This window comes from Podarcis cretensis (assembly GCF_951804945.1).
Source record: "Podarcis cretensis genome assembly, chromosome: 8".
Classification (NCBI taxonomy): Eukaryota; Metazoa; Chordata; class Lepidosauria; order Squamata; family Lacertidae; genus Podarcis; species Podarcis cretensis.
Genome location: NC_137177.1, coordinates 49,266,177 through 49,290,255, shown reverse-complemented (window position 1 = coordinate 49,290,255; position 24,079 = coordinate 49,266,177). Strand labels below are relative to the sequence as shown.

Here is a 24,079-nt window from a genome sequence, read left to right as displayed (position 1 = left end):
GAACAGAAATTGGGCTCCGGCGGCGTGGCAGCAGCAGGAGGCCCCATAGACTAAAGTGGTGCTTCAGGTTAAGAACAGTTTCAGGTTAAGTACAGACCTCCGGAACGAATTAAGTACTTAACCTGAGGTACCACTGTACTCTTATTCTTTAAAATACCATGCACATCCATGATGAGAATAGCTCATAGTCAGGGTGATGGAAGTTGGAGTCCAGCAGCATCTGGAGAACTACATATTGGTCACTCCTAATAGAGATCAATCTACACACATGCATACTGGAAGGCTGCCTTTCCAAGTCCAAGACATGTGCCTTGCAAACAAGCTTTGAGCCCCAGAACCTATTATTTTTAAATAAATAAATAAATAAATAAATAAATAAATAAATAAATAAATAAATGATGATTTCAGCATGCTGGAGATAAGCACAAATCCTGATGGCACTGTGTGGCTGCCTACCATTCTCTCTCCTTAGGCTGAGAAGCATCAGGAACCAGTCCAGTATTAAGTCAGGAGAGCACAGCAAAAGGGTTTTTTTGCCCTCCAAAATACAGAGGACGTGAGGAAGACCTGTTCTCCCTGCGATTCCACAAATAGTCTGATGCCCATTTTGCCTTTGTGGCATTGGCCAAGCCTAGGGTGAGGGGAATGGGAACGTTTGGGGTCACCAGGAGCCAAAATTGTCTGGCTAAAATCTGAGGGGGGAGAGAAATATAGCTCAGTTCCTGCGCCTGGCCACTGCATCAGCAGCAGCAGCACAGCTTGCAATAAATCCAGTGGGGAAACGGACCGAAACGTTCCCATTATTACAGAATGGCATCTGTACTCCCTCCCTGACACAGCCTCCTTTACAAACATGAGCCAGGCTCTCCTCACAGAAAGAGAGAGAGAGAGACAACAGCCAGACAAGGTCATCCTAAGAAGCTGCTGGAAAAGAGAGGTGTGAGTTTAAAACACACACACAGCTCAGCCTCCTGTTCAGAAGGGCAGGAGAGATGAAAGGCCCCCTTTGTCTCACCCAACCTGCGGCATGTGTTTGTTGTTATTTCTGGGTCTCAAAATTAGGAAGATGAGAATGTGGGGACCACAAGGAACAATACCCTCTTAGGGCATTCATCCTGACTTGTTTGCAAGCCGATTAGTAGTCATTGGTGAGGCTAGACGGTGTTACATTAGAGCAAGTGTTGTGTGACACAATTTCCAGTGCATTCTGCACAGGAAGGGAAGGGAAAGGGGAATGCTAGTAAGACAGGTCATAACAGAAATTCATAATATTATGCATTGTATAGAGAAGCTGGATAGAGATATATTTCCACCCCTCCCTTCTCCATCATACTAGGATTAGGGTTAACTAAGTTGAGTTGATTGGCAGTAGGTTTTTTAACTTGTGAAACTCAGTGCCACAAGATGTGGTGATAGCATCTAAGTTGCAGAAGGCTTTAAAAGTGGATTAGACTAGACAAATTCTCAAGGAATGAGAACTCAATGAACAGCTATCAGCCACAATGACCACAGCAAACTTTCATATTCAAAGGCAGTTGGCGCCTCAATATCAGTTGTGGGGAGGGAGGGACTGTAGGGGGCACTGCCTTCATGCCTTCCTTGTGGACTTCTCAGAAGCATCTGGCCAACCACTGTAGGAAATGGGTTGCTGGGTTAGATGGTTCAATCCAGCAGGAGTCTCCTCACTTCCTTACTCCACCAAATAAGAACACTTAACATTGTAAAGCGGTTTTGTGCACTCTTACAACCTGATACATCAACAGGGAGCAGGAAAACTATTGGCAGGCCTCTTGCTGCCAACTCCTTTAATTTTAATCCAAGCCTCACCAAGTCTGTAGATTCTTTTAAAGTGCAAAATCAAACAAACAAACAAAAACCCATGCAATAAAACTGCAAAGAGAATCTCTTTCATGTTCAAAAGGCCTATTTCCAGCCCCTGTGGTGGAAGGAAAAACTTGGCAAATGTCAATGTGTGACAGAGGGGGGAAAATATTAAAGACTTTGATCCAAAAATAAACAAAAGAATAGCGTCAAGAAACTTCTCTTTTTTAGTTTAAGTTAAAATTCATGAGCTTAAAACAATCTTGCGGGGCTGGGGAGGGCTGTGCTGACTCAGGTTTTGAAGACTTGCCCCCAGCTGCTTTCTCCCATTTCTATCTTTAATGGCTGGGAGGAGCGGAGGCTTCGGTTTTTAATGGTGGGAGGGGGAGAGACTGGGAAGAAGCTCCAGAGCTAAACTGGTCCATGGAAAAGGGATGTAGCCAGGGCTCCCCCCTCAGCTGGAACTCAATGGAACTCAGTTCCGGCACCTGTCATGTGGGTGCCATCGCCATTATAAAACAAAAGGGAACATTCATGGTAAGCTCCGGCATCTCTTTTTCTAGCAAAATAGCACTGGATGTAGCTGCATGGTAGAACATCTGTTTTGTACTCAGAAGGTCCAAGCTCAGTCCTCAGCATCTCCAGGTGCAGCTGGGAATTGCCCTTGTATGAAACCCTGCCTGGTAGAACTACTGCAAGTCACTGGACAACACTGAGCTATAATATTAGAGCATCTGCCTTTCAAGCAGAAGGTCCTGGGAATGTCCACTGCTTAAAGCCCTGGAGAGCTGTTGCCAGTCATTGTGCACAATACTGAGCAAGAACAAACAGTGGCCTGACTTGGCATAAAGCATTTCCCATCAGGGCAGGAGTTTGGGGCAGAAGTTCAGGGCCCCACTCAGCAGACCAGAGCAGGAGCACCCCCAAAGACAGCAGGACTCGCCATCTAAAGACTGGGATGTACAAGGACGATAATTCCAGAGCCTAAATTTTGCTAACTGTACCACCACTCTAGTGTATGAATTGGATGAGACTGGGCTTATCACCTAACCCTGGTTTTGTCAATTTCTGCTCAGAAGGGAGTATAGTAGGTGCAATTGATCTCTTCTCCCTTCTTCCATTTGACAACTTAGCAAGAAAAGAAGAAAGGGGGGGAAGATTCCAGGTAGATAACTGCACTCCACTCTCAGTCCCCAGAGAGACAGGCCTCAGGAATCGTGCCCATTTCTGTTACAATCTTAAGGGCTCCGCCAGTATCCCTGCCTCAGACAACAACCGGGACTAGATGCTAGAGTTCCTTTGAAGGGTAGATTTTCTCATATGACCTTCATTATGGGAAATAGCATTTCATATTACCGTAATAAGAATCTGCACATGGGAGATTCCAGAAGGGTAGCCTTGTTAATCAGTTACAGAAAACACAAACAAGTCCTACAGCACCTTAAAAACCTTATTGTGGCAGAAACTTTCATGCACTAAGCAAAAGTGGGGAGCCGTTTTGGCTCCTCAGGCAAAACCCTTATCAGATCTAGGCTTGTGGGCCAAGTTGGACAGGCAGGCAAGGCAATCCCCTCTCAATCACCTGATGTCACAATGGTGTCAGGTGTTTGGGAGCCTTGAGGTCCCATTGTTGGGACTTCAAAGAACCACACAGTGCTTGTGAAGTGCTTTTAAAGCACCTGAGGCTTGGGGTTTACCCTTGCCAGTTTTCCCTTGCACTTTAAGACTCCCAATTGGCACTGGCAGCTGTGTCTCTATCTAGCCCACATCTGTTGTCACATAAAACATCAGGTGTGGGGCAGGTGGGCATGGTTTTGGGAAAACGGGCTTGCAGGCCAAATCTGAACTCCTAGCCAGCCAAGTCTGGCCCATAGACTGGAGGTTACCTACCTCTGTACTAGAGGGAACTTTATCAAATGTATGAAGCACTATCCTCAACTGATACACGAGAAGGGGGAGGGGATTGTAAACTTTAAGAACAGAAGTCATGACATCCCTAAACTGCACCTCTTACATTTTGTGGTATTTGAGCCCTACGGTTCACATCATCTCTCTGTCTGTCTCCCTGTGTACATACTGTATATTATGAATTTGCTAACTAAGGACTGCATTCAATGCATCTGAAGAAATGAGGTCCCATCTACAAATATGTAATTGTCTTTAAAAATGCCCTAAGGCTTCTCTGTGTGTTTGCATTTCGAGATTACATTGTAAATAAGTGCTTAATTCTTAAGTAGAGGCCTGCCAAGACTCAAGTCTGCTCTGAACTTGAAGCTCTTTGCCATCATCCTGGAGGCATGGGGATCAGCCAGCATCCAAAGGTCCATGAGAAATCTTGTACATGCACAAGAATCAGGGGCCTATGTAGCTTTGCAGTCTTATACGGAAATCTCCAAGGTTTCAGGGGTGCTGAGTGCAGCAGTGCCGATTTGAGCAGCAATGGTAGCTCTTAGTGCAGCCAGTGAGCCCACCAAGAGCATGAGTGGGGTACGTTGTCCGGGAGTGTGCTTTATGGCAACATGTGCCCTGGCAGGGTGGCAAGGAGGTGGCAAGGACAGTTCTGGATATGTTACCACCCCCACCAAAGTTTAGTCTTCCTCCCCCCTCTCTTCATCCTCAGTTTGTCAACATGGATTGTAAGCAGTATTGTTGTTTTGTTTTTGAAGAGAAGACAGCATAGAAAACAAAAACCTATATACCAGGTGTGGTGTGGGGAACCTCCAGACCATGAGCAAGGCATGGCTTATCCACCTCTCGTCCAAGTCCTGCCCACTCTTATTTCCCCACACCCATAGCCCCATTTTCACTGCTGCCTGCTGAGCAGATGGGCACCAGGAGAAGGGGGGTCTACACTGTGTTAGGTGGGGGGGCAGCTGATATGCATACTGTTGCTGCTGCCTGACAGAAATGCAAGAGACATTTACAGGCAGATTTCCCCCCTCCCCTCCATCACTTTCATGCCCCGCCCCCAGGTCTTGTTGGATACTGACTGGGTCTGATGGGAATCCGGCAATATCTGCGGGCCACCAATTTCCCACCCCTGTTTACAAGGGTTCTGAGCAAGAAACAAACAAATTTGGAGCTCTGGAAAAGAATTCCCAGACTGGTAATCTGGCAAAAAGTGACTTCAGTTGTGGCTACACTATATTAGGCTTTCTAGTAAAGTAAAGTAAAGGTAAAGGGACCCCTGACCATTAGGTCCAGTCGTGGCCGACTCTGGGGTTGCGGCGCTCATCTCGCTTTATTGGCCGAGGGAGCTGGCGTACAGCTTCCGGGTCATGTGGCCAACATAACTAAGCCGCGTCTGGCGAACCAGAGCAGCACATGGAAATGCCATTTACCTTCCTGCCGGAGCAGTACCTATTTAACTACTTGCACTTTGACATGCTTTCAAACTGCTAGGTTGGCAGGAGCTGGGACAGAGCAACGGGAGCTCACCCGGTGGTGGGGATTCTAACTGCTGACCTTCTGATCGGCAAGCCCTAGGCTCTGTGGTTTCTACTCGCAGCTAAATGCACTCTCCTCTTTATTATTTCACACCTCACAGAATAGATATCACACAAATATCTGGTGAGTCAACAACAACAGCAGCAAAAAAAGAGGTCAGTGGTGCTGTAACTATTTACACTGTCCCTGTAGAAAACATCTGCTGCACGGCAAAGCAAATAATGTACAAAGTCTCCACTATTGATCAACACTGTTCATTCAATCCTTTTAAAAATCTGTGTTCTTCTGCTCTGATACTCCCCTGTGCATTTCAGATGAGATGATCCCCCTTCTCAAGGGTAATTAAAAGAATTAAGCGAGCTGCAATCATTCAGCAGCAGCATGTATCTCCGTGTACTGTGAGTCATAAAGTGTGTAGTTCCTAATCTAGCATCGAATCTGACCGCTTTTTCAGGACACCAAGAAGCTTACGTTTCCTTCCTTCCTTAAGTTTTTGCTCTCATAACCTTCAACAACACAGTCCAGATACCTCACAAGCATGCAGAAAACCCAAAACAGTACAGTCACTGTACAATTACCAAGATACATGCAAATATGTCTATATAGCACTTGGGATTTTAACCCCAGAGTTTCTGCCATGAATTTCTCTAGTCCTTTTAAGAAGTCCACAGGCAGAATAGCATTCTATGGCAGTGAGTTCCATAGATCTGGTAGAGAAAAAGCTTTTTCTGTCAGAAACTACATAGTTTAGAACAAAGTTTTCAAGCTGTTTGAAAGTGAGGTGAATTGTCAGCAGTATGTAAAGCCTCCCTGCTCTAGTACATCAACATATTTTTGATGGTGGGGGAGGGGGAAGGTGGGATCAATTCACTGCACATCTAATGTGTAAATCAAGTTATACTATCCAAAAGAAAGTTACACTATATTTGCAACTCCAGAATATACTACTTGCACAGTGACACGTGAGTAGCACAGAAGTCGTGTCCATGCATCCTCATGGGGTGTGGGTTCACTTGTATGGGTCTCTCTGCTGCCAGAAAGTGCTTGTGTGCACCAGCCACCAAAAGGGGCCTCCAATCCATTTCCTTATTGCTACTCACTGGCAAGGCTCTGAGAGTCTCCTATACCGCCGTCCTGCCCCTCATGTTCCATCTTTCCCCGACGCAGAGCTTGGACGGCAGCCAGAAGGTTATCAGTCTTTCTTCCCCACTGCGTTTCTCATTAGAATGGCTGCAAAACGAACGTGTGCAGCTGCCTTGAGCTCCGAGGCTGCAGGCAGTACCTACTTTTTTGCACTTATTAGAGCAACAGCAGCTACATCTGCTGTTAATTCTGAACCATAACGACGCTCTTAACAAAAGCAACAAGCAGAGGCTATTGCAGCACTTAACTAATGAAGGCTCGACCTCTCTGCCTCGAGTAGAAGCCAGACAACCCCGGGGAGGCGGATTCCCCCAGCGTCCGCGCGCGCACGAACTGCCGTCCAATTCGCCCTCCTTTTGATCTCGCGCCGTCGGATACACCTTGGAACGCCCCGGGCCCCGGTTACCTAGGCGACGTTGTCAGCAACCTTCCATCCTTGCGCCGCGGACGTTCTGAGCCCGCCCTCTTCGGCCGGCCTACGCCAATCGCGCGGCATCCCCCCAACCTGCTGGGGGCTGACGTCATGGCCGGTGAGTTCTCTCTCCTGGCCTCCGCCTCCTTCTCCTGTTTGCTGTTTCTGCTAGTGGAGCAGCAGCAGCGGCAGCGGCAGCAGTAGCAGTGCGGGGCGGGAGGAGCGAGGCGGCCCTGCCCTGCCCTGCCCGGCGCAGCATGGCCAAGCACCACCGCACACCGGCGCGCAGCCCGGAGCCCGTCATCGAGGTCAAGAGCAAGGTGAGCGCGCCCGCCCCCAGGGTGGGGGGCGGCGTGGTAGAGAGAGGGGGGGTCAAATCTGTTGCTGCTGATTTGCCCGGGAGAAAGAGGGGGAATGTGCTCACCAGCAGCAGGGCAAGCTCTGCGCATCGGCGGCGCCGGAGCTGCAGCCTCTCCAGCTCGGGAGTGGTTTTCCAAACCCACAAACGCGAGGTCCGTCTAGCTCGCCCCCTTCCCCTTCATGTCGCGGGGGCCCAGGTCACGCCGGGGGCCCGTTCGCCCTGCTGGGGGCAGCCTTGATCCGGCTTGCAGCAGGTGCACCGGGCAGCTGCCGCCACCGTCTCTCCCCCCCCCCCCCCAACGCCAGGCTTGCACCATCCCCACGACTGGACGGGCTTGCGCGACGCATCTCGCCCTCCCCACCCACCCCCGCTTTCTTTCCTGTCCCGGGTGTCTGCTGTGCGCGTCTAGCCTGGCCTAGTGGATGGCGGAACTGGCCGATTGTTTATGCTGCCCCCCCCCCCCCCGCCAATCCTTCGGCAGTGTGGAGACTGCCAGCAGAGGATTATTGCTCCGATCCGTGGGGATTTCTGCCTTCGATGCGGAGTATGTGTGCGGGAAAACCTCCTTCTCCCGGGAAAGGGAACCGAGGGATGCCAGAGTTCTCCGCTGGTTATGCAATGGTGCACCAGAACCGGGAGCACCAGAACCGGGCATCAGACCCGTGGCTATTTAGCATGGGGGCCTCGGAGGGATGCCGAGCTGATTTCTGGAAGCGAGGGGATGCCTCAAGGAATCGGTGGAGCCGGATATTGATCCAGCGTTAAATCCGATTTGGAAGTGAAGGGAGGTGGGATACGTGGTGGGTCAGCAGGTATGCAGTTCAGTCTTCTTGGGTTTATTAACGTGCCTTCGAGAGAGCAGTAATAGAGAATGGAGAGAGATCCTTTACGATGTATTTCCCTCCCCAAATAAGCGAGGACAGATCTCCAACTTCAGACTGGAGGTTGCAGAACCCAACTGATCTTTCTTAGAATTCTACTGACGATTGACATCAATTCTCCCTTGGGATTAAATCTGTTGTTCTCTTTAGAGGGTCAGAATTTTCCCACAAGCAAATGGCTGGGACAGACAGGCACACCTCAGATTATATACAGCATTTCTGGAGCATCCCCTGACTTAAGTCCAATGAGGAATCATGGCTATTTGGTAAAGCACGTGTTTTGCATGTAAAATGTCCCAGGATGAATCCCTGAATTTCTAGTTAAAAGGTCTGGGTGATGGGACAGACCTCTGCCTAAGACCCTGGAGAGATGGTGGCAGTTAGAGCAGAGGACAAGGCCAAGCTGAGTGTGCGAATAACCTGGCTTACTATAAGGCAGGCATTATGCAAAGTTCCCTGTTTGGCTTTAATAGGCTGTTTGTTGCTCTAATTTACAGTGGTACCTTGGGTTACATACACTTCAGGTTACATGCGCTTCAGGTTACAGACTCCACTAACCCAGAAATAGTACCTTGGGTTAAGAACTTTGCTTCAGGATGAGAACAGAAATTGTGCAGCAGCGGCAGCAGGAGGCCCCATTAGCTAAAGTGGTGCTTCAGGTTAAGAACAGTTTCAGGTTAAGAACGGACCTCCAGAACGAATTAAGTACTTAACCTGAGGTACCACTGTATACCCTGCCTTTAAGAACACAAATCCTTTGACAAGATCCCAGGTTTGGACCCTGACATCTTCAGGTAGGGCTGGGAAAGGTGCCAGCCTGAAATTCTGGAGAGCTGCCATTGGTCAGCATAGAAGATACTGAGCTGGTATGCAAAACGGCCCCCAAATATAATTAGAATCCGACAATATCAAAAACTCATCAGCCGATGAAACTGCAGGGCAGAAGCAAGAAGCCTGTGGCCCTCCAAATGCTGCTGAACTGCAGCCCCCATCATTGCTAACCATTGGCTATGGTTGCAGGGGCTGATGGGAGTTGGAGTCCAACAACATCTGGAGGGCCACAGGTTTCCTACCCCTGATGTAGGGGGATGGAATAGTCCAGCTCAAATAGGAGCAAGTGCCTGGTATTGTTTTCACCTGCTTTTGTCCTTCTCTCCCTCTTTCTCGGTCAGAGCCGTAGCCGGATGATCTTGCGCCCTTGGCAGAACCATCCCGATTGCACCCCGAGCCACAGACAAATTAGCTCTTCTTTCTGCCTCTCCTCCAACCCCCCCCCATTCAATTCACCCTCTATTTAAAACTTTTTCTTATGAGGCAATAATCAATATTTTTATTGATATATTTATGGACATACTTTTAAGCCGATTTGGGGGGGGGCTCGCCTGCACCCCTAGCAGGGGCCCACCTCACCCCCCCAGCTACGGCCTTGCTCTCAATCCTACTAGATGTTATTTCTCTCATTTGGGGATTCGCCCCATTTGTGGGGTCCTTCAGATAAGGTTTTGTAACAGTTCATGATTTGTGAAAACGCAGTCCGGTGGGGGGACAACCCACACAATGCAGCATCTCTCTTGGGCTTCTCTCCTGGCTGGCCTAGGTGTATTTTTGTTCCTGTAGGGCAGAGGATGGGAAACCTGCACCGTTGGCCCAATTTCATATGATTAACAAGGATAGGAGAAACTGGGGGTAAGGGGGGTGTCCCCACCAACCTTTGACTGTGGTCCCAGCCACTTTTGATTCCAACCCTGCCCACCGCTGGATTCCTCCTCTTGACAGAAAAAAGGCTGCCCACCCACCCACCCCACTGAAGAAGGAAGCTGCTTCAAAAGTTGTGATCTGCCTTGTGCACCTAGACTCATACAGGCTCGATTGGGGAGCTGGGAGGTGACAAGGGGCAGAACTAAGTTGGAAAGGGAAATGCTGCTGGCCATTCACAGTTCTGTAAATCTTTTTGGTTTGACCCTTTCTTATGGATGGTAGGAAATCCAGGCACCTTCCCAAAAATATTCCCTGCTGCTTCTAGACATAGCCTTCCACAATGCACTTATCTATTCATCCGGGTTGGGAATTTTGTGGCCCTCCAGATGTTGCTGGACTACAGTACCTGTCCTTGCTGACCATTGGCTATACAGTCATACCTCATGTTATGTTTGCTTCAGGTTGTGCATTTTCAGGTTGCGTCCCATGGCAACCCGGAAGTACCAGAAAGTGTTACTTTGGGGTTTTTTCAACACTCGCGCATGTGCAAAAGCAGGAAATCGTGACCCGCAGACGTGCAGACGCGGGTTGCATTCTGCTCATGGTGCGAACGGGCCTCTGGAACGGATCCCGTTCGCAACCAGAGGTACCGCTGTACTGGTTGGGGCTGATGTGAGCTGCCATCTAACATCATCTGGAAGGTCACAGGTTTCTCACCTCTGCTCTTCTGTGTCCTATATGAGCAGCATCCTCCTTGCTAACACCACCCCCCTTTAGGCTGGTCTTTCCTTTGCGTCTCTGTATTAATTAGGAGCAATACCTCTGAGTTTCAGGTGGAACAGAGGAAGCTGCCTTATATCAAGTCAGTTGATTGGTTAATCTTACTCAGTATTGTCTGCACTGACAGGCAGAGACTTTCCAGGGTTTCAGGCAGAAGTCCTTCTTAGACTTACTGCAAGATGCCTGAGTTTGAACCTGCATCCTTTTGCTTGTAATTCTTTCAGCATTACAACAGTGTGTTGAAAACTATCCTCTCCTTTTTTGCAGGGTGGGGATGTGGGGAGAAGCCATCATGTAGAAAGCTCTTTATTTATATGTGAAGTTGTCAATATGTTTATTGATTGATCAATTCTAGTAAATGTCTACCTTACCTTTTGGACTCCCAAAGGAGACCCTGAGCAGTTTCCAGGTTTATTTTTTAAAAAACCTGCACAATAAAAATAATGAGATAAAAGAAAAGCAACAGCAAATGTAATAATAAACAAATCATAATATTTATTATATATATATTTATATTATTGTTTCTCACCCCAAATGATAGTTTGGTTATATGATTGAGGTATGTATCTGCAGTTGGTTAATGAGAACATTCTTTAACTGGTACATTCTGAAGTAAAGCGGAGTTTTTTTCTCCACTTCAGTCGTTATGTTCAAGTAGTTGGCCATGTGTAAATATTACTGTGAGTGGTACCTGCACATTGTGCAGGTGGAGAAGGGAGGCATATCATTCCTAGCAGAGACCCCAGTAGAAGATGAGAGCAAGCAAGATAACAAATACATGAAGAAGAGCTTACTGATCCCTTATAACCACTTCTAAATGAGTTGGTACTCTACTTACCAGGAGTCGCGTTCTTAAAATAAAAGACTTTAGCAGTTTTGTACATCATCTGCATTAAAGCTAGCAGTTTTAACTCCCTGGCATATCTGTTAAGAATGCTACACACACCCCTCCCTTAAAGACAAGGACTGAGAAATCAAAAGGGTGGCGTTGATTTGGGGAGGAAATACTGACCTACTGAAGCAGAGTCCAAAGCCCTTTGGCAGCAGTAAGGTTGGCAGTTGCCATGTATTGCAAGTCTTTCCCCGAATTTGCTGGGACATGTTTTAGCAGCTTGCTGATTTACATTTGGCCCCCATCTCCTTTTATACAGTTTGATGCTGAGTATCGCCGCTTTGCCATGAAGCGCTCCACTGCGGGTGGCTTCCAGGAATTCTACCAGCTGATCCAGAGAGTCCACCAAATCCCTTGCGTGGATGTCTTGCTTGGGTATACGGATATCCATGGAGACCTGCTGCCCATCAACAACGATGACAATTACCACAAGGCTCTGTCATCTGCCAATCCTCTGCTCCGGATCATCATCCAGAAACGTGGTAAGAAGGTTCTTAAGGAGGGGGCTAGAGTTCACTTTCATTTTAATCTAGCTAATTTATTCTATTTACCGTATTTTCCCGTGTATAACACGCCCCTGTGTATAAGACGCCGCCTATTTTTTGGGAATGAACCAAGCACCAGTCCCCCTATGCACTATCCATGTATAAGACAACCTCCAATTTTAAACTTGAAAAATGGGGGGGGGGATATAGTCTTATACACGGAAAAATACAGTATTTTCTTTTATCTTGCCCATCGCCCAAGGAACTAAAGGGAGTGTTGAGCACAGAGCTGTATACATAGTTTTCTTCACCCCCTGATTTTTTTCTTCACAACAGCCTTGCAAGGTGGGTAGGCTGTAGCTGGCTTGGGGATCTGAAGCCTGGATTTCCCTAGATCATGATCTAACCACAATACCACCATTACCTGCAGAGGCAAGAATGCCTTGAGATCAGGATTAGAAATGAAGTATTCTAAAAATTATCCAAATAAGATAAGATATAGGCAGTTTTGTTCTCTGTGTTTGTGGGTGTGAAAGTTTGTGTGTGAGTGCAATATATATATATATATATATAGAGAGAGAGAGAGAGAGAGAGACTAATCAATTTCTGCTATCAAGGAGAAAAGACAAGGAACTGAACAAAGCAACAAAACTGCCATCAATAACTACTGGTAAAAGTCCCACTCAGCTAGTTTGACTAGCCACTCTGGCTAGTCAAACTTCATTCACCTCTATGCACTTGTCTTTTTCAGTTTGTCTTTGTAGGTAGGTAGGACTAGTAACTTGATTTTTAGCAACAGCAACAAAGGCACACGATGCAGTGCATTTGCTGAAGCTAAGCAAATGTAGCACTGTTTGGAAACTCCTCATGTATGCTGCTTTGAGTTCTGTGACAGATGAAAGTCAGGGTATAAATACAATAAGCAAAGAAAAGCTCAAATATTCAGAAACTGAATTTTGTGCCAGATCCCAGATTCTGCACACCTACAGTGTAATTGTGGAAGTGTGAAATGTGCTGTGCATGTGGTGCTTTTAATGTTCAGGCCATCTTAACCATGTCCATTCAGAAGCAGGCTCCATTGAGCTCAGAACTTTCTCCCAAGTAAGCAATCCTAGCACTCCCTTCCATGGGAGTAAGCTCCACTGACTTCAGTAGGACTTGGTTCTGAATAGAATTGGTTAGAATTACACTGTCTGTGCCTAAGTTGATGGTACTCAGATATTACAGCAATGGATTATTTCCTAACCATTTCAAAGGCAGAACAGTTTGGTGAGTGTTACGGAGGGCCCTGTTGACTAGAGACAACACTGATATATTTTAAGGAACAGTATCCAGAAATTATTTTTGCAGTCCTGAGACAGCAATGCTCTGTGTCCAAAATCTATTTAAAGGACAAAAATGAGATTTTCCTGTATCTGAATCTCGCCTAACAGCATCTTTGTTTGTTTGTCTAAAGTATTTTTACCTAACTCTTCAGCCAAAAAAAGGCTCCCATAATTACTTACAACAATCAATAATATGATTGCCCCGCCTTTAACTTTACATTCTAAAAGACACAGCAAAAGGAAAGGAGATTGAGATGGGTGGAGGAAAAAAAGCTAACTCAGCCGGACACAACTTCTTAGTTTCTCACAAGGAGGGACAGAGCAAGCTCCCTATAGCTGCTTTCTGTTTAGCTAATGGGTGGGTCCAGATTGGTCTTTCCCTGCTTTTCCCCATCTTGCCCATTCATGTTCTCTTAAGGTTAGTAGTGGGCAGCAGATGGGGCAGCTTTCTTGAGCATCGTCTCCATCAGCCAACCCACAGGAACTCCAGAATGGCTTATTTCTGGGCTTTATAAGGCAATAACAACTAATTAAAACAGTGACTCCTTGAATAGCTTCACCAAATCATCCCCCCCCCCTGCTTGTTTGCAGATTAGATTAAACCGTAAAAACCAGTTGAAAACAGCCTGACCGAAACCTGTGCAGGAAGGCAATTTTAGAACCTGAATGTTGTGGACTTTTGAAGGCCAGTTGTTGAAGCACAGTTAACATTTCTCTTTGTCCCCAAACAATTCCAATCACCATTCCATGCTTTATAACTGCTTCTACGTTCCTGACATGATAGAAATGGGGGGGGGGCAGTTTTCAAATTACCGTTATAATAAAGCAAGAAATACTCTGAGCATGTGAAACTTGACACTTTAAAAATTCACTTAAATCATAGCACCTTCATGACCACAGGAATAAATTGAAGTTTGCTTCTGCTGCCCTGATGCTCCATGCATTTACCTGGGGATAAGTAAAATTTTGTTGTAGAAAAGGATATGTTCTTAAAAGTGGTCTATGTAACAACACACATGCCTGGCTAGCTGACCACTGACCATAATCTTTTTTTGTAAAAAATAAGTAATGATTCCATAGTGACCAGCACTGGCCCAGGCAGCTGCGGTGTTGATGCTGGGTCTGTTTACCTCCATCATTTGCCTCTCTCTGGGAGGTTGTTTAGGGGAACCTGGATTGTGGCCCCAAGGCCCAGACCCAACAGCACAGCTGCTCATACATAATTCCATTGAGTTCAGTGGGGCTGACTTCTAGGGAAGTGGGTATAGGATTCTGCTGTTAGTCTGCTGTACCAGTGCTAGAACCACACTCACGCACTTCAGAGAGCAGAGTGTATATTTCTGTTGTTCTCTGCCAACTAAACATATCAACAAACAAAATCGAAGCTCCTTGAAACTTGAAACTAGTGCAAAAATCTCCTGTCAGAATAAACTATGCAAATTAGGCAAACCGCATAAGCCTATTTTACTGAGCCACCAAATCTGTTTTTGTACACCGGAAGCTGTTCTTCTGAGGGCTGGATGGCAGGTCGCAGGAAAGAGATGAATGAAACATTGGGGACAATGCCACCGTTACTGCTGAACACCCAGGAATATCCAGGCTACTGTACAGAGGAGCCGTTACTGCCTGGTTTTGTTTTTTTGCCTGCTGCAGATGTTTTCAACACCCACTGCAAATGGCCGTAAGAAAGGCCTCTTTTCCCTCTCTTACCTGAAGCCTCCTGCTCAATGGCTGATTCACCAGCCACAGCCCAGGGAAGGTTGCTAAGCCAGAACTTGAAGTGCATCCTTAAGGTGCATTGCTTTAGAAAGAAGAAGAGTGCCAATTTGCACTAAGTGTTCATATGCTAATTTATCTGTATAGATGCAGGTTTAGAAAGAATTTTTAAAAAATAGAAATAATTACTTTGATGAAAATAGAAATGCATGTCACCGTAGTGCGGAAGACTGTAACCAGGTAATCAGTGCATCTGCTCAGTCTGTTGTCCAAGTGCTTACTGTTGATGGGAGACTTAAAGGCCCCTGATCCCCATTCTCCCCCCACCCTTATGATTTTTCATCTTTGAATTGGACTTGGGGTGGACAAAACTGTCCTCTGTAGAGCAGGACACCTGGGCACCCTATGCATCCTCCCTCTGCCCCCTGTGCTCTCCTCTGCCCTGCAGTTTTGCTCTTGGCTGCCTTCGTAGCACAGAAGATGCTACAGGGCTGCCAAGTACAATGATGCTGGTTGCTTGGCACCAGGATTGGCATTGCTGGGCATTTGCCAGGACCTCTTGCCAGGTCTTTCCTAGGCTGGCTCAGCTTCTCTTCCTCCTCATAGGAAGATAGGAATCTTCCGTCTCTTTGTCCATCTTGCTCAATATTATCCACACTGACCGACCGACACCAGCTCTTCAGGGCTTCAGGCGGGAGTCTATCTGCGCCCTTCGTGGAGATGCCAGGGATTGAACCTGGGACTTTCTGCATGCAGGGGAGACCCAGAGTGGCTGAGGAAACCCAACCAGATGGGTAGGGTATAAATAATAACATTCTACTTATTCTTATTCTCTATCACCAATCAAGGAAAAGGGTCAGAACTCTCCACGCACCTTGCTATCCCTCTTGTTCTGGGCAGCGCTGCAAATTCGGCTCAGAGAGAGAGGACAACTTCCTGGGCAATGGTGCAAGGTGCAAGGGAGAGAGGACCTCTTCCAGGAGGAAGGCTCACAAAGGGCTTCTTGCTCAAGGGTCCTGAGGCAAAACCTGAGGTGGCTCTAGTTGGACTGGTTGCTGGGTGGGGTTGGGTGGAGAGAGATTCCACAGCCCTTCACAGTCTCCCTGGGCTAAAAATAAGCCGCTGCGCCAAAAACACTGTGTGATATTTATAATTCTGGAGCTCCATCTGACAAGCTCTGTAGAATAAGGGGTGTGCCACTTAAGGATAGGGACATGGCAAGGCTGCTTTCCCTTCCACTTTGAGAAGTTTCTTGTCCTGTGTAGTACACTGACTTTGTTGAGTGTGTGTGTTTGTGTTTGTGCATGACCATCTGTCACAGACGCAGGCTTGTAAACACATCACCCATCTGGTCTCCTGTGGCAATCCAGAGTCTTCTCTAGGCAACCAGGCAAGATAAATTTGTCAATAACTAGTTGTTGCTGGGGGTTTCTTGTTGTTGTTTTTTGTCTTCCACACTGCAAATGATTAAAAAAGCGAACGGAGACTCATAAAAAGAGAGCTGAGGCCAAGGCCGGTTCCTTCTGTGGGCTTAATTTACAAAGCTGCAGGGACCAGGCTGTGAAATTGGACATGCTCCCCTGGGTAGATTGTGAAGGAATTCCAAAACTCTACTAGCGCCGACTTCTGGGATTGCTGTGGGGTGTGTAAGTATGTATGAGTTTAGGTCGCAGGTGCCTCTCTTCTCTCCGATATTACAGACAGCACTAAAACCACAGACCTGTTCAGACTCTTTCTGTTTCTTCAGGTCCATTTTGTTGCTTGTCACAAATATCTTTGGCCTCTTTAGGGAGTTGGGTGAACTGTCCATCCAGCTAGGTGCGATGCATAGGTATGCGCAGCACATTTCTTCAGGGTGTGCATAGAGGGATATTTATTTCAATGAAGGAAGACGGGGGTGGGGTGGGGGAACAACAGGACAAGGAAGAGGTAAAGTGGCAACTGGACAATTGTCACCCAAAACCTCTGGAAGGCAGCAGGTTGGGGAAGCCCAATTTACCCACTGCAATTGTAGTGGGGGTTTTTTAACCCATCATCCTCAGAATGATTCTGTTTACCCATGTGCAGATTTATGCAAAACAAGTTGTTTATCAACTAAAACCCATATGACTAATTGCCTCTGACTTCTTGAGTTGGGTGGCATCTCAGAGGAATCCCTCTTGCCCCACCCGAACTGCAAATTCTCCTTTTGGCTGTAGCTGATTTCTCCCTGGTGCAGCCCCAGGGAGCAAATTCTTCCTTGCAAGGAGCCTCTTTCCAGCCTGACAGCCCTTCAAGCCTTTCCAGCTCTTTAGTATCTCTCATGTCCCTACAGCATTCCCTGCAGTGTTGGCATGCAGTGACAAATAGTGCCCAGATGGTAGAGGGGTCCCCTGCAGGCATCCCTGGAGGAAAACAGAGTAGAAAAGAGTGCCCCCTGCTGAGTCAGCCGCCCTGTTTTCTGCAGATCCCCAAACTTCTTAATTCAGCCTTCTGCAGTGCCTGTCCTCTCAAGTCATATTATCTTGAGATAACAATGCCTTTCGCCTTTCTGTAGTGACAAACTGATTGATAAGAGGTCATTTGAAGCCCTCTGCTTGCTGACTGCACAGAGGACATTCATGATATGCTTCTCACAGTGCAGAAGAGAGAGCTCTTAAGAGTCTCTGCTTACTCTCTAGGGCAGGAATGGGGAATCAGTGGCCCTCCAGATCCCATCAGTCTCACCCCACACAGCCAATGGCCAGGCATGGCAAGAGATGTAGTGAGCATTACCTAGAGGGTCCCCATTCCTGCTGCAGGGTCAAAACTGGGTGATTAAAAGGACATATTTCTCCTCTCCTCCAGTTTATTCAATCTTTAAATGCATTTTTACTAGATTTAGCATTTGGGACTGACAATCTTAAATAATAAACCCAAGTATTTTATATCAAGTTCCTGCTCTGTGTGTGTGTGTGATGGTCTGTTTACTCCACTGAAACCAATTTAGATTAACATGCATTTTATAAATTAGCATATGGAATTAGCAAGAGGACAAGGTCTCTGCCTCCGTCTTCCTGTTTCTTTCTCCTACTACCTCCCAGCACCAGATCTTCAGAGCCAATCCTAATTTGTGCCTGTGTGTTCTGAGTCCCAGTTACTCCTGATGAATTCCCCTGGAATTCAGATGTGGGCACCTCATGGAAACTGGCAGGTTCTGCTCTAGGGTCTGGCTGTTGGAACAGCCTTTATTTTGCTTTTGCTGCAGGAGAACACCAGAGCTTGAGCTGGCAGCGAAAGAGTTAAGTCTGCAGAGTACAGCTCAAAGTGTGATTAAAACTGAATTATTCATATCCCCTTTAATCCCAGCCTGGCATACAGTGGGTAATCCCAGAAGGGGCTGGGTTCTTCTTCCCTCTCCAGCACTGGCAGGTATATCTCATCTAGGCATGGGTCAGGATCTGACCTGGGTAGAGAATTGTGCGAGGAGGGAGTCAGCACTACTGAGCAGAATGAGACCTGCTCAGCATTTTGCATTGGCTGTGCCTTCTGGTGCCAAGTGATGTGGCGTTATAATACAAGGGAGTGGCTCATCACTCACGGTCATGATCTGTCAGGGCCCAAGTGTGATCAACTTACCCACTTTGCTGTTGGCCCCCCTTTCCTCCACCCCACGTCCCTGGCAGTAGGGAGCACTACAAAAGGAATGCTGTAAGAGCCATTCACATTTCAGTGGAAATATAGTCATTCTCTGTAATGCACACTAGGGTCTCAACCTGTGTTATTTCTGGTGCTGCTCCTTGCTCACAGGGTTTATATATAAACCACTACCACAAAACAGTGGTGTCCCACTTCCCCCCTCCTCCCCAGCCAAAAAGACACTTTTGCATTCAGATGTTGTAAACCGGAAATGTTTCTCCTGTCATGCAACATTGTTAACTCCCATGATGCTATAACATTCAGAGTCTCAAAAGTTCCAAGGTTGTGAGAGAACCAGCAGCTCCCAAGGTATACAGATCAGCTGGCTAAACATAGACAGGTTTGGTTGAAAAGCCTTCTTTGGTATGAGAGAGAGAAATTTATAGTGCCTGGCAACCACCTCTGCAGTAGCTGACACTGTGTCTGTGATCATCTAGACAACTTGGGGGTCCTAAAGAGTTGGAAAGTAGGGATAAAAATATTCAAGCAAATCAATAATGTGTTTGGCAGAGCAACGAAGAAAGGAACTATGGATATGAACAAAACAGGGGATGAGCTGGGTGTTTGTCCTGGGTGCCATGCTAAACTCAGCAGCTCAGTGTTAAGTTTGTTAAGTCTGTGGTGCATTAGGGCAAAATTATTTTTCCCTAGTTTTTATTTTATTTTACTTGTAACTCATTCTGAACCATAAGCAAACAATCATAACCCCAACATGGATCTTTCTGCTCCATATTCTCATAACGTAAGATGTATAGTGTTTCAGTGAGCTTACCAGACAATGGGTGGTATTCAGCTGAGTTTTACTCAGAGTGGAACCACTGAAATGAATGAGACTCAGTTAGGTTCATTAAGTTAAATAGCTCATGCACCACACTCATATCAGTCAGGGGGAAACAGTTGAAAGCTAGTTTTTGTCCCCTTTCATGGGCATTTCTGGGGAAATCTGGGAGCAGGAGGGCCTGTTTTTTGCAATCCTGCACAAGAAGCGCTGGGCTTGGTAATGCTGCAAAACTGATCATGGCAGGTGGAAGGGGTGTGTTCCTAAAGCACTATTAATAATAGAGATGGCCCTTGATTTGTGTTGAAGTCAGGATGGGTGCACAGGGGACAAAGAGAGGACTAGGAACATAAGAAGAGGCTGCTGGATCTGACCACATGCCCATCTAGTCCATCATCCTGTTCTCACGGTGGCCAGCATATTATCTTTGGGAAGCCCACAAGCAGGACATGAGCACAACAGCCCTCTCCCTGCCTGTGATTCCCAGCAAGTGGTATTCAAAGGCATACCAATACTTGACAGCGGAGGTAGAATATGGTGGCTAGTAGAACCTCAATGAAGTTGGGAGATAATTGACACCTGGGGAACAAGGGGTGGGCTTGAGCAGTGGAGACCTGCCCATCTGATCTGTGCTTGCTTTGCTTTCTTTCCTTCTTGCAGCGGAAGCCGACACCAGCGTCTTTGCCTCCAACTCGCTGCAGCGGAAGAAGAAGGGGCTTCTTCGCCCTGTGCACCAGCGGGCCAAGCCGCACTTGCTGATTGGCATGCCGCAGGACTTCCGCCAGATCTCCTCCATCATCGATGTGGACATTCTGCCCGAGACCCACCGGCGGGTGCGGCTGCACAAGCACGGCTCCAACAAGCCCCTTGGCTTCTACATCCGGGATGGGGTCAGCGTGCGCGTGGCACCCCACGGGGTTGAGAAGGTGCCTGGCATCTTCATCTCCCGCTTGGTCAAGGGGGGCCTGGCGGAAAGCACGGGGCTGCTGGCCGTGAATGACGAGATCCTGGAAGTCAACGGCATCGACGTGGCAGGCAAGTCGCTGGACCAGGTCACGGACATGATGGTGGCCAATAGCCACAACCTCATCATCACTGTCAAGCCGGCCAACCAGCGCAACAACGTGATCCGCAGCAGCAAGGCCTCGGGCAGCTCTGGCGTGTCCACGGACAGCACCCCCAGCCAGCAGACACCTAGCCCGGCCTCCCAGTACCTGAGCAACTGCAGCACAGCAGAGGGCGAGAGTGATGAAGAGGGTGACCTGGTGATTGAGAGTGATTTGCCTGCCAGCTGCCCCAATGGCGGCCTCCTGGAGAGCTTGCAGCACAGCCTGTCCCTCTACAGCTCCCAGGGTTCGCTGCCCTCCCTGAACAGTCACAGCGGCAGCGGCAGCCCAATCCGGGGCAGCCGAGCAGGCAGTCTCCGGGAGGATGGTACGGTAATCACGCTATAGCCCCAGGCAGTGCCCCTCCCTTGTCTTCTGAATTTCAGCATTTCCACGGTCAGTTTGGCAGTACCTTCTTCCTGGCCAATGGAGCTGGAACTGGGGGCCCCGTCTCGAACCCAAGACACTGCCCAGACCTGCCACCACAGACTCTCTCTTGCTCATTGCCTGCAGACCCAGTGGCACTCTCTCCGCAGCTGCTGGAGCAAAGGTGGCAGCTGGGGTTTGGAGCAACTGGGGCCAAGCCACTTTCCTCCCAGTCCTTAGCCACCCAAGAGGTTCTTTCTTGCTCCCCATTGAACCAAAGCAATGGGAGTTCTACTACCTTCTCCATTCCCTCTCTTCAGCCCCTGTCTTCATTCTGGACAGGTAGAAGGAAAAAGGCACGGATGCTCTTGCCTCTCTCACAGTCTCTGGTTCTCCCCTCCACCAACTGTCAGCTCTCATGAAGTGTTTGTTTTTAGTTATTTGTTTTTACGATAACATGCATCACAGATTAATATATTGCAACAAACTATTAAAACTTTTTTTTTAAAGAAATGTGCATTCACATGATTTTTAGAAGTGTGCTGGTCAAGCACGATGAGGAAGCTCTGGTGCCTGTGCTGGGAAATTGAGCAGGGTGGTCCCAAACATGCAAGATGCATTATTCTGCTCAATAGGATGCTGGAACCCATTGGGACTGGTAGAGCAGCAAGGGAAATTTGACTGAGGCAACTTGGCTTTTTGTTGTCTGACTTGAGTAGATAGATGTTTAGCTGACTGGCTAGATCAACTGCTGGATCAGGATCTGAAACTGAGTTGCACCTGAAGCATAGCTGCTATTTTCTGTTAAGGTTGTTGGTTTTGTTTTTAAATGAAGAACACAGGAAGCTGCCTTAGACTTAGTCAGACCACTGGTTCATCTATTGTCTATGGTGACTGGCAGTGGCTCCTCCAGGGTTTCAGGCAGGGTTCTCTCTAAGCCCTACTGGGAAAGGAAATAGAAGCATCTCTAACAAATCACCCATTCATCCCAGCTGCATTTCTACCAGGTCAGGATCATTTGCACTGAAATGGTTTTTTAGGGGGATGTTTAATTTACCATTCTAAATTGAAGGAAGGTAGTCTTCTCTTGTTTTGTTCATTTTAAGTCTGACCAGCTAAAATGCTCATAGTCTGTAGCAGGGGATCTTAAATCATGGCAAACTAGCCAACAGCAGCTGCTTCCACCTCAGGAGAGACGTTTCGCTGCCTAAGACCTTGATTTGCTGTGAATCATTATCTTGTACAATTACTGGGGTCCACCACCAGAGGACAGCAGTGGCCAGGTACAGGGTTCAAGGCATCTCTTCGTTCCCACTGGGCTTATATTTAACTGTTGGCCTTAAACACGGTGTAGTAATTCACCTGTAGATAGTCACTGCAGGCCATGTTCACAACCAGCCAGCCACCTGAAAGAAAGCCTCTGGGATTTAAGAACTCTAAATGAGGGTCTGTGGCCCACCATTCACTCCCACTTGGAAGCTGTTGCCAAGCAGGGAGCGGTTGAAATTGGGATGGAAAGGGTTATTCTGTGCTGCAGCACCCACTTGATGCAGTGATATCGTAAATCAATTTGAAGATTGTTTCCAAGCCCGATTGCTTTGTAAGGAATCTGATTTTGTGTCAGGTCTGCAGATACAGAAGGGTTAAATTGCGAATCTCCATGCACTGTGAGCCTCCCATCCAAATCCATCTCTTCTCAAGGCTAGTGAGTGAGTTAACAGATGGTCAACTGGTCAACCTGCAGTCCTGTATCAGGGCCACAGCAGGCCTGCTTCCCACATAACATAACCTGTTACTGGTGCCCTAACAAGCACAAGGTCCACAGAAAACTAACCAAGCTTTTCTCTGCTTTGTCGGTCGAGGTAACTCCTCTAGGTGCCTGAAACTACAATTTTTGCATGGAAAGGAGAACACTTGAAGACAGTACAGAGCTGTCAGGGCTTTGCACCATTACCCCCTAGGAGAGTTTGCACAGCCAAAATAACTCGTCTGTCATTTCCAGAGGGGAGGAAATGTTTTATGTACTCCAACTACCCCACGGGGAGGCAATTAATCCTGCTACTGCTGTCCATCACCCTTCACTGCAACCCTGTCCAGGGTTTGGTTTGGGTTGTTGTTGTTTTGGGGTGGCGGAACTAGATTGCCTGTTAACCTTATTAACCCTTTCCAACCCTGCCATGCTGCTCAATCCTGCCAGCTCTTAAAAGATATGGACTATCTTTGCCCTGCCTATGATTTTAGTGCCACTTGGCTCCAGGGTCCTTTAGAAATGAAGGACAAGCCTGAAAGGGGAGTTTTTCAGGCAGCAAAACATAAGCAGCAGCCCCATCTCCTCTACCTTAGCTTTGTGTTAGTGTAAAAGGCAGCAGCAGCTTTTCCATGACGCAGAATCAAGTGCAGCTTTTCAGATTAATTATATTTAAAAAAGAAACAGGCACTTGAATTCCACTTCACATGAGCCTATGACTGTTTGAAGCTTGCTGGGCCTACTTAGCATCCTTCCTAATTCTGAACTTCTTATCCAACTATGGATCCTTATACAGGCTTCTGTTAGGTAAGACTCCACGTCCAACTAATGCACAATCCCTTTCTCTGACACTCTCAGCATAGGGTCTCTCTCATCCCCTCCTGACCCATTTAGGCGGAGGTGCCAGAGGGGCCTTCTGTGTATGCAAAGTAGGTGCTCCTATGATTCATCCTTGCCTGCAGTTCTGAGGAGCAGAGACTTGCTGTGTTTGTACGATGTATCATCCAAATGGAGGATGCATTTACCATATATCTGTAAATTAAAAATAATCCCTCAGCCATTTAAAGAATCTTCCAGAGTGCTTGTGAAGGCACCCAGTTTCAGCCTCTGTTCTGTGACAAGTGCTTTCAAAAGTTTGTTTGTTTGTTTGTTTGTTTATTAAAAAACCTACCCAACTATTTAAGTTAAAATTGAACACCTATCCCTCTGAGCACTGGCCGCTTGTCCAGCCAATGCGTGGAGCTGAACCGTCTTGCAAAAAAGCAGAACAACGCCCAGGGTGCCTGCTCAGTCCTGCTGTACTGTTAGAGCTCCTCAATGCACTCTTCCCAGAGGGGCAGCTCTGCGAATTCAAGCTGTGGTTACAGAGGATTTACAGATCTCACAACGGCCAGAGTCCTCTGATACCAAGCACCTCTCTCTCCCCTCCACCACAAACCATCCCTTCTCCTTTTTGGCAACCTA

The 24,079-nt window shown here is 47.4% G+C and overlaps 1 protein-coding gene across 1 annotated transcript; it reads left to right on the top strand.

Annotated features, from left to right (window-relative positions):
• Positions 1-6,378: 6,378 nt before the first annotated feature.
• On the top strand, positions 6,379-21,377 carry PARD6A (par-6 family cell polarity regulator alpha). Its single transcript, XM_079987909.1, has 3 exons — positions 6,379-7,143; positions 11,695-11,917; positions 20,057-21,377. The coding sequence occupies exons 1-3, from the start codon at positions 7,081-7,083 to the stop codon at positions 20,848-20,850; spliced, it is 1,080 nt and encodes a 359-aa protein (XP_079844035.1). The 5' UTR covers positions 6,379-7,080; the 3' UTR covers positions 20,851-21,377.
• Positions 21,378-24,079: the final 2,702 nt, after the last annotated feature.

Bases quoted from the DNA above. Each gene is read 5' to 3' on its own strand.
- PARD6A (XM_079987909.1), top strand. From the start codon at position 7,081: ATGGCCAAGCACCACCGCACACCGGCGCGCAGCCCGGAGCCCGTCATC. The intron at 7,144-11,694 runs GTGAGCGCGCCC...CCTTTTATACAG, and splicing joins TCATCGAGGTCAAGAGCAAG to TTTGATGCTGAGTATCGCCG. The intron at 11,918-20,056 runs GTAAGAAGGTTC...TCCTTCTTGCAG, and splicing joins GATCATCATCCAGAAACGTG to CGGAAGCCGACACCAGCGTC.